The 8,491-nt window shown below is 35.9% G+C and overlaps 1 protein-coding gene across 4 annotated transcripts; it reads right to left on the bottom strand.

The window, feature by feature from the left end:
• Positions 1-343: 343 nt before the first annotated feature.
• LOC110855155 lies at positions 344-8,164 on the bottom strand. Of its 4 annotated transcripts, none has more exons than XM_035855637.1 (9): positions 7,748-8,164; positions 7,604-7,672; positions 7,344-7,534; positions 6,622-7,052; positions 5,837-6,139; positions 4,102-4,633; positions 2,611-3,807; positions 1,895-2,234; positions 344-1,364 (listed from the first exon to the last, which is right to left on the bottom strand). In XM_035855637.1, exons 3-9 carry the CDS (start codon positions 7,523-7,525, stop codon positions 567-569), a joined length of 3,783 nt encoding a protein of 1,260 aa, XP_035711530.1. In that variant the 5' UTR covers positions 7,526-7,534; positions 7,604-7,672; positions 7,748-8,164; the 3' UTR covers positions 344-566. The 4 variants fall into 4 exon arrangements, with proteins under 4 accessions (XP_035711530.1, XP_035711529.1, XP_021959267.1 ...); XM_035855636.1 differs by having other exon boundaries at positions 7,852-8,164; XM_022103575.2 differs by having other exon boundaries at positions 7,914-8,164.
• Positions 8,165-8,491: the final 327 nt, after the last annotated feature.

Here is an 8,491-nt window from a genome sequence, read left to right as displayed (position 1 = left end):
CCTTGTCTGTGGCGGTGAACTCACTGGTGAAACGGAATTTAGTGCAAGTTATTACTGTACCGATGAAATCATGCACTCCGGTCGGTGATGATTCAATACCATTTTTCTAAGAGGGAATATTTATTTTAATCAAACTAAACATTTCCTGCTTACAATGGAAATCCCCCAGTGTGTGTGACCAACTTTTGATGACATTGGTGCAAATCGATCATGAACTTAGGTAATATGAAATTTACAAAATGCATAGTCTCCCAATGCTTATATTTGGTGGAGATATTTGAAATCGAAGAGGAAAAGGTGCTCAGAAAAATTCGCAAATGACTGCAGATATTTTAGATTTTAGTAGAATTCTTCAAAGACGACAACGCTTTTATCGCAATTTTTAATAAACTCTGGTATTTACATATGTAAATATCCACTAAATATATTTGCATGATATTTCAATATTAAATAGTTTAGGTATCTATATACTAGTGTTGTGCACATATTTTATTCACTCTGTAAAATTAACCAACCCAGATATGTACATAAGTGTTAATAAAACAAGCTGTCATGTCATCATATATTCAAGCATTTTCCCGGATTTTAAACAAATCCCGCAAAACTTCACAGTCTTTCGATGCAGCTAAAGAATTCCAGTCAAAGTCCAAATTACTAAATTCTTCACAGCTCATCCTTCTCTGACAATCCTCTTCCAACATTTTTCTTATCGCAGTAGCAAATAATGCACAATCGACACTGTCTGATTTAACACTGGCTAATTTATCAGGTAAACTATTGCTGAATCTTGTAGCCCTAACGCGAATGGGAAGGCGAGTAATGCTCGTGGTTAGTATTTCAAGGGCAAGTAGTCCAACCGAGAATATTTCGGATTGCAAAGGGTCTCCTCTTTCTGCTCCTTCAGCTTTTCGAAGTACCTCTGGCGCCTTATATTTCAAATTACCTCTGTCACCTGACACCGCTTTTGTATCATCAATGTTCCCCATAAACTTTGAAAGGCCAAAATCTGCAATTTTTACTGAAAACTTGTCCTCTTCTCCTGGTTTTCTTTTGATCAAAATATTGTCGGGCTTGAGGTCGTAATGCATTATTTTGTGGAGTTGGAGATACTTCATCCCCCTGATAAGCCCTCGGATGATTTTCAATTGGTCCCTGATTAGAGGAGTTGCCGAGGAATTTGAATCCATCCAGTTTTTTAGGGTGAAATCACAATATTCCATTTCAATAAAATATCCAGTCACAAAAGATTCGTTTCTTGCTCGCATCAGTAATTTCTTAAGTGGAATTTCCTCGTCAGATTGGCAGGATGAAAACGCGGAAGTAGGATTTCCTTCCGGGATTGGTTCACCGTATTTAAATATGCCCTGGACACAAATTAATTAATTTATATTAGTTAATTAATTTATAAAATAGCTCAAATTTTTACATCTTAAAAAAATGGTATTGCCGGCTTTGAAATTTTAGCAAATAAGGAGACACATCGTCGATGCAGCTGTAGTTTATCGCGACATACTCTTAAATGAAGCAGATCACCCAATCCTTGCAAAGTTCCCTGGTAAGAGGAATTTACCTAACTGTTACGGTAACGGTAAAATCCGCATATTTAGTAAAATATTTATAAAATAAGGGGACACACTTGATGTGAGTGAATTTAAGTATGTACCTACCTAATTCTAAAATGCCAAATTTCTAAAATTGTGTACAAGTTTACAGAACTTAAGGATTTTGCACCGTTACTAGGGACTGCGTGCATTACCTCATGATGCTTATAAGTAGAATTATAAACTACCGATAAATTTAACTCCTTTTTATTATGCTTGTTTACGTGACCTGTACTATTATTTGCCAGTTTCATATATAAAGTTTAAAAATAATTCTGCAAGTTTCATCTTACCCGTAGCTCCTCCTCGGTAAATTTTCTTTGTATCCACTCAATAAAGAAGACAATGTTAGGATGGCGCAGATCCGACAAGTTTCCGATCTCCCCTCTGGTGTATTCTTCATCCTTCTTGGTTCTGGGGATAATCAACTTGACAGCCGTGTTCAATTTGTAGCCGGGCTCTTTTTGCTTGAATACATAACCAAATGCGCCCTGCCCAACGGGTTCAACCGGCTGGAGGCCGGCAACGCTTTCCATCTCAATGCAGTGATAAAGACGCTGTTTAAATTTCGTTATCTCTGGAGATTGGTGCAGACGGAATAGGAACCGGTAGAGGGTGTGGTACACGGGAACCCTGAAATAACATTTGGTTAGTAAAATATGTTATCTTCAGTGTAGGAACCAATACGTGGGGGAAATATGTCACAATCGCAATTTTCCGTGATTGGTAGGTCACCAATGTGAGGGTGACACAAGTTGCCGCAAACTCAAAATAAATAAGAAAAAGTTAACGGTTTGTTGCAAGATTTTTGATAAAGAAGGTTGATTTAATTAGTCCGAGTTTTCCTGGCAAAATTAGAAAACCTTAACCTCAAAAATGATGAAAGTTCGAAGTAGAGTAGAGGTAAATGTTTGCCGACTTCCAAAAAAATAATCGGGACGAATTAAATCAACACCCTTTACAAAACAAAACAGTTTTCATGAAAATTGTAAAATTCATCCTCACTTACCGATTTTGGATTAAGTAGTTCAACAATGTCTCTAAATCGTTTAGCTGTTCGGGAGGAAGCAACCCTTCATAATATTCTTTATCATCCCTTCCTTGACTGGAAGCTAGTACCGCCTCCATAAATTTTGCACCGTTGAAGACCTCCTTAAACAATTTCACCGTCTCCTCCATCACTACCGGAATCACCCTTTCAGCCACAGTAAAGTCCCCAAAACGAAACAGAAGAGAGATTTCTTGTCTTGATAAATCATTATTAGCCCTAAATTCAAACTGCTTCGTTTCTTCGTTCCACCAAATAGTTTGAAATTGTTCAACGGTCATTTCATCTAATTCAGGATTTGTTTCTAGCATCATTTCCACGAGATGGGGAACATTGTAAAAGTTCCCATAGGGATTAATCCTGGTGTCTCTTCTCCAATTTATAATTTCTTTTATGATTTTCCCAATGGTGTAAATGTTTGATCGGATATTTGGCTGGAAAATTTCTTTGCGTAATATCCTTGAGTCTTTGTAGTAGTCGTTCACCTCTCTTTGGTTTAAAATCGAGTATTCCCGGATATTCAGGAGGAATCCATCTGCACGATTCTGAGAGAAGTATATATTTTCAAGGGACAGACTTCGGTGACCGTTATACCTTTTAAAGAACCTTTGGGCAGCCTCAAATATTCCATGGATAACTTCCATTTTTGACGAACCATTTAGGTCACAATTCATCCAACTTTTTAACGATCGACCGTCCCGTCTTTGCTGTATCTTCCAGATTTCTGCTCTATACCCCTGTTTCCCCGCATTTAAAATAAGTTCCCGTATTTCCTTTTCCCCACCTATCTGGTATTTCCCGGGGAGGATAGGGCCTTCTTGGGCAAACCTGACAATCTCTTCGTGGTGAAGCACGGTTACAGTTATGTGGTCGTAAAAATGGTTTTCCTGCTCAAAATCTGAATCTTGCCGAATAACTCCAAACCGGCAAGTGGCCTTGGTCGGATGGGGAAATAAGAGTTTGAGAACTGATCCGTGTCTTTGATCTGTTCTAGTTTGAAACACAAGGGAGTTTCGAGCCTGGCCTAGGTATTCCAAATTATGTAGTAAGAATTCCTGCTCCCAAGCAGCTTCAGTTTTTTCTTGCAGAAGAGACAGAAATGAGGCGGGAAAGTGGCACGTGTTTTCCTTTGAAATAATGTCCGATATGTCAGCAGGCCTGTACAAATTAAGAAAGTGGGTAATTAAATATTGAGTAACAATCATTTTGTTTATACAAGGAATATTTGCAGGCAAATTGTCTCCCACGGAGGCACAATTTTTGATACATTTTTTCACCAATTTTTTACGACAGAGCAAAATATATATAATTTTTTTAAACAATCTCGTGAAGTGTCCTTCGTTCATTAGCTTATGGCTTATTTTACATTGTTGAGAAAATGTCTCCTTAATGATAATCAAAAATTAGTGCCTCCGTGGGTGACAATTGGTCTCCAAAGTATTTACAGAGCACCTTCTCTCCAGAAGAAAGTTTATCCACTCCTCCACTTTTGGTAATTTTTCCTCATTGCTAGTTTCTTCCATCACTTGGAAATTCTCCTTCTCCAATACTTCGATTAACCCGGTACGCACCTGATCATCCTTAAACACCTTCGTGGCAACGGAAGGTACGCACAGTCCTGTCCAAGGGTTTAATTTGACTAATCTTGTATCAAATACGTATCGATAATTGTGCTGAAAGTCGTCAAACAATTCATCCCAATCGACTTCTTTGATTTGTCGTAGAGCCACTTTTGGATTGTTTAGCATATTTCCAACTAATCTCCTCAAAGTCAATGAGTACTGTAGGATCGGAGATAATTTAAGGAGACAGTGTGATTCTTGAAGTATGTCCTCTTTAATCTGTATCAAATTTGTCTCTTGGGTTTCTTCAGCAGAAAATAAGTGAATGTAAAGCCCTCCTAAGTCTTGGATACATTTTTCCAGTTGGTGACTTCTCCTTTCTTCCATCACGTCTAGTTTAGGATGACCATTATTTGTGGAATCTGCAAAATATTACAAGTATTCTATTGGTAAATATCCGTGTTTAAAAATACTTTTCTTCACGCAAAATGCATTAAGTTTGCAAATTAGGAAATTATTCGTTCGTTATTCATCGATTCAAAATTATAGAACAAGTATCTACTCATTATTAATTTTTCATTAGTTTCATCGCTAATTCTCTTTATTAATTTGATTTCTCAATATACCTAATATACTTAAAATATGGTGAAAAACGTGTAACGAATATGTAGATGTATTTATTCCTTCTTCATAAATATGAAGCAAGTAAATATTTACGCCAAATTTATTCACTGAATAACTCTGAAAAAAATATTCATTTGTTACTCAAACAAGTCGACTCGGCATTAACAAAATTCTGAGTGGTTAACAAAACCTAGCATCAATTCTATATGTAAATTGGCCACATTGCATATAAGGAATCTGTTGTAATCTGTCAAATCTGTTCTGTTGTTGTAATCTGTTCAACAGAAACGCTTTAGTTATTTTCGAATTCCAATTCCGTTCAAATTTTGCAGTAAATGTGCTGTAACCGCGTTCTCCAAATTCAAGGTGGTGGCTAAATACAATCACAAACGCCAAAGAATAGTTTACAGAATTTCAAATTATTAACATCATTCTCGGTCGTTTAAATAATTTGGAATGAGCAACTACCGAGTCCGTTTTATCATTTACCTTATGAGTTAACTTAAAATGCTAACCAAAACCACATTATTCGATCGTGGATTGCTAATAGCGAAAATGCAATTATTTTGCAATATTCAAAAAATTAGAAAAGTGGGGTCAGAAATCAAGGCAGCGGCCAAATTCTAGTCCAAAATAATTTTTAAAATTATTTCCAGTCATTTTCAATCAAGTTTTCAGTCAAAACTTGAATATCTCAAAATTTGCAAAAAATTCGCAGATTTTGGCATTTATCTCGAAAACTGGCTAAGCGCGCCCCCAATTTTATTACGAATTATTGATCTACTCATTATTACGCAAATTTTAAGCCATCAAACTCGAAAATCGTAGGAAGCTGAAAAAACACGATCTCATTGTATATATCTATCTTAACTATCTTAAAAATAAAGAATGAATAATTTATTCATTCTTCACTGAACAAGTGAATGTGAACACATACATATGTTTGATAAATAGGAAAAACGGAGAATTGTGTTTAAAATTACTTCGATTTTTTCACTTACCGTTACTACCTGAAGATTTTGGTAGCACAAATGCAAGCACTGGTGGATTGTATCTCTCTTTATAGCAATACACGTTGAATTGGTCCGCAGTTAAGTTTTCAAAGTATTTCCCATCCTCCAAAAGTTGAAGGAAATCACACGTAATCGATTGGGCAATGTGGACTTGCTCAATCAGCCTCGCTTGACAAATTAGCCTTCTTCGGGGAAGAATTTTATCCATAAATTCGGCCAATGACATCTCATCCAGAAGCTCAATCGATATTATGCAAGGAAGTGTGGAAGAGGTTTCATCCTGATTTTCTCCTACAAATAAGGGAACATCCGTGTATTAAGTCATAAAAAATTCGGATTTGTACCAGCCTTGCGCAAGTTATGCTTAAGACTAGAACACTCTTAGGAATACAGTTTTAAAGTAATGCCAAGTGGTACTCATACACAACTGTCTTAAAGTGGTATAGATAAGCAATACCGTGTGGTTATAGCTCGTTATTAAAGTTTAACCACATCGATAACAAAGTTTTACGGACCAGTATAAAGGACGGTCCATAAATTGCCTCCAGCAAGATAGAGGGAGGTGGCGGGTATCAAGGGCTCCAATAATATCGTGCATATGTGACACATCGTAAAGGGGAGTCTAGACAATAGCGATTTTTGCGTGACATAATTTATGAATCTCCCCCTAATTTTAATATTGTTAATACCGAGAAATCAAAATCTAACCTAACTTGAAGTGACTACTTATACTAATTCCAAGCAGTGTATAAGATATAAAACCGCTCACCCACCTTTTTGATCACGTAATATATCCCCATCCCCAAAAACTTTTACGGGCAGCTTGGAAAGTTGGCTGGGATGAGCTTTGGAAACGACTCGACTAATCCATTCTTCTTTGGAGAAGTGTTTCATATAAAAATATATTCGTTTAGGATTTGTCAACTTTTCTTCTTCAAACAGGGCAACGAAGGCTGTTTCGTCGAAATGAGGGGACGATGATATTTGTAGCGCCATGAGGACATGTTGTTCATCGAAAAGTTTGGCAAGCAGTACTAATCTGTAGATTGGCGCGTTTGGCTGCTTTTTCACTCGGACTACTTCAATTGTTTGGATATTTGAGTGGAGTTTTGCCTCCAATGATGATTTGAAGGAGAGCAGAAATTCCTGGTTTTTACAGTTTTTTATCTGTTCAAGAATAGAGTTTGAAGTGTGCTGCGCAGTTCTGAAAATACATTTTATATGGATTTATGTAGGGAGTAAATTTAGGAAGTTTAGGGGGCGGCTAATTTCTAATAGTTTTGGTGGGATCTTCCACCACGTGACCGGGAACAAACTCGAGCAATACTCTTATGCAAATTTTTAAAACACGAAATTTCTACAGTACCGGTATTATCTAACAATTCTTCCACCATTGTGAACAATTTACGTTAAAAATATCGCTAGATTTTAGCTCAATCACGTCATGAAGCCCGCCAAACGTAAGTAAAAAAGAATAAGTCACGTTTTGTATTACGTGTCTTTATCCAAGTTTTGTTCAGGATTGGTTAATTTTTCTTCCAATTCGAAATTCCGGAGTTCATCAACCATAAGGTTTGACTGCAATAAATCTTCCAAAATTGAAGCTGCCGTATTCTTTGGTAGAAAGGAAGAAATTAAAGTTTTGCAGTCCTCTTGAAGAGCAGATATAGGATCCATTTTTTTGTGCTGTAAGAAATAAAAATGAAATGAGAAATGGTTTATGAAAATGTGTCAACAGGTTAATTAAATAAAAACCTTCTTTCGTAGTTATTGTTCTTTTTTAAATGTTGTATTGTAATCAACTTGTGAAAAGACTGATTCCTTCTAAATAAAATAAATAAATAAAATGATATAATATGGATGTATTTACATATAAATACAAAAAATACATATATGCACATTTTGTCGTGTGGAAATATTCCGTGTGTCTTTAACCCGCGTGATAAAATAACTTTCATGAAAAAGATCAGGACTTTTTTTCTAGTTTACAAAAATTGCCGTACCATAATATGTATGTAAACTTGGTAAAAAAACTTTTATCAATTTACGGTAGTTAAAAAATTACCGATAACCAAGAAATGTGTCTCCTTTTACTACGTATCTCTAATAGTCAAATAACAACAATTTATTACTGTTGGTATGTTGAATTTATTTTAGACTTTTATTCAAAAAATAAATTTAGATCGCGTATTTAGTTGAACGATTAAAACTGCATTGTAATGATAATTTACTTATTTAGTAAAACACCAGTGAACAGTCAGACTCAGCAGCTGATAAACTGATGAACAAGAACGTAAATAATTACATCGTTTTATGTACATATGTATGAGTCGAGTATGGGTATAAGTTCCAGAAGTATCAAGGGAAGAGATGTGATTCAATATATGCATGCATTTCGCTGTTAAACTGTACGAATGTATGGCCTCGTAAATGCTGGACATGATATGTTTGAAGAAAGACATTAAATGGGGGAATGTGATCCAGCTTTTGTACAATTTTGACACTGGGATGATAACACATATGTACATCCTTCTTTGAAAAATTATCAATGGATTTGATACATAATGATTTGATACTTTGACCCCTGGAGTCAATCAAATCTTTTATGCACCACCCCTAGAATAAATGTATGCTTGTAGTTGC

This window comes from Folsomia candida, unplaced genomic scaffold (assembly GCF_002217175.1).
Source record: "Folsomia candida strain VU population unplaced genomic scaffold, ASM221717v1 Fcan01_Sc011, whole genome shotgun sequence".
Taxonomy (NCBI): domain Eukaryota; kingdom Metazoa; phylum Arthropoda; class Collembola; order Entomobryomorpha; family Isotomidae; genus Folsomia; species Folsomia candida.
This window is presented reverse-complemented; position numbering and strand designations above follow the sequence as displayed.

Bases quoted from the DNA above. Each gene is read 5' to 3' on its own strand.
- LOC110855155 (XM_035855637.1), bottom strand. From the start codon at position 7,525: ATGGATCCTATATCTGCTCTTCAAGAGGACTGCAAAACTTTAATTTCT. The intron at 6,140-6,621 runs GTGGGTGAGCGG...CCTTATTTGTAG, and splicing joins TATATTACGTGATCAAAAAG to GAGAAAATCAGGATGAAACC. The intron at 1,365-1,894 runs GTAAGATGAAAC...ATTTGTGTCCAG, and splicing joins TTACCGAGGAGGAGCTACGG to GGCATATTTAAATACGGTGA.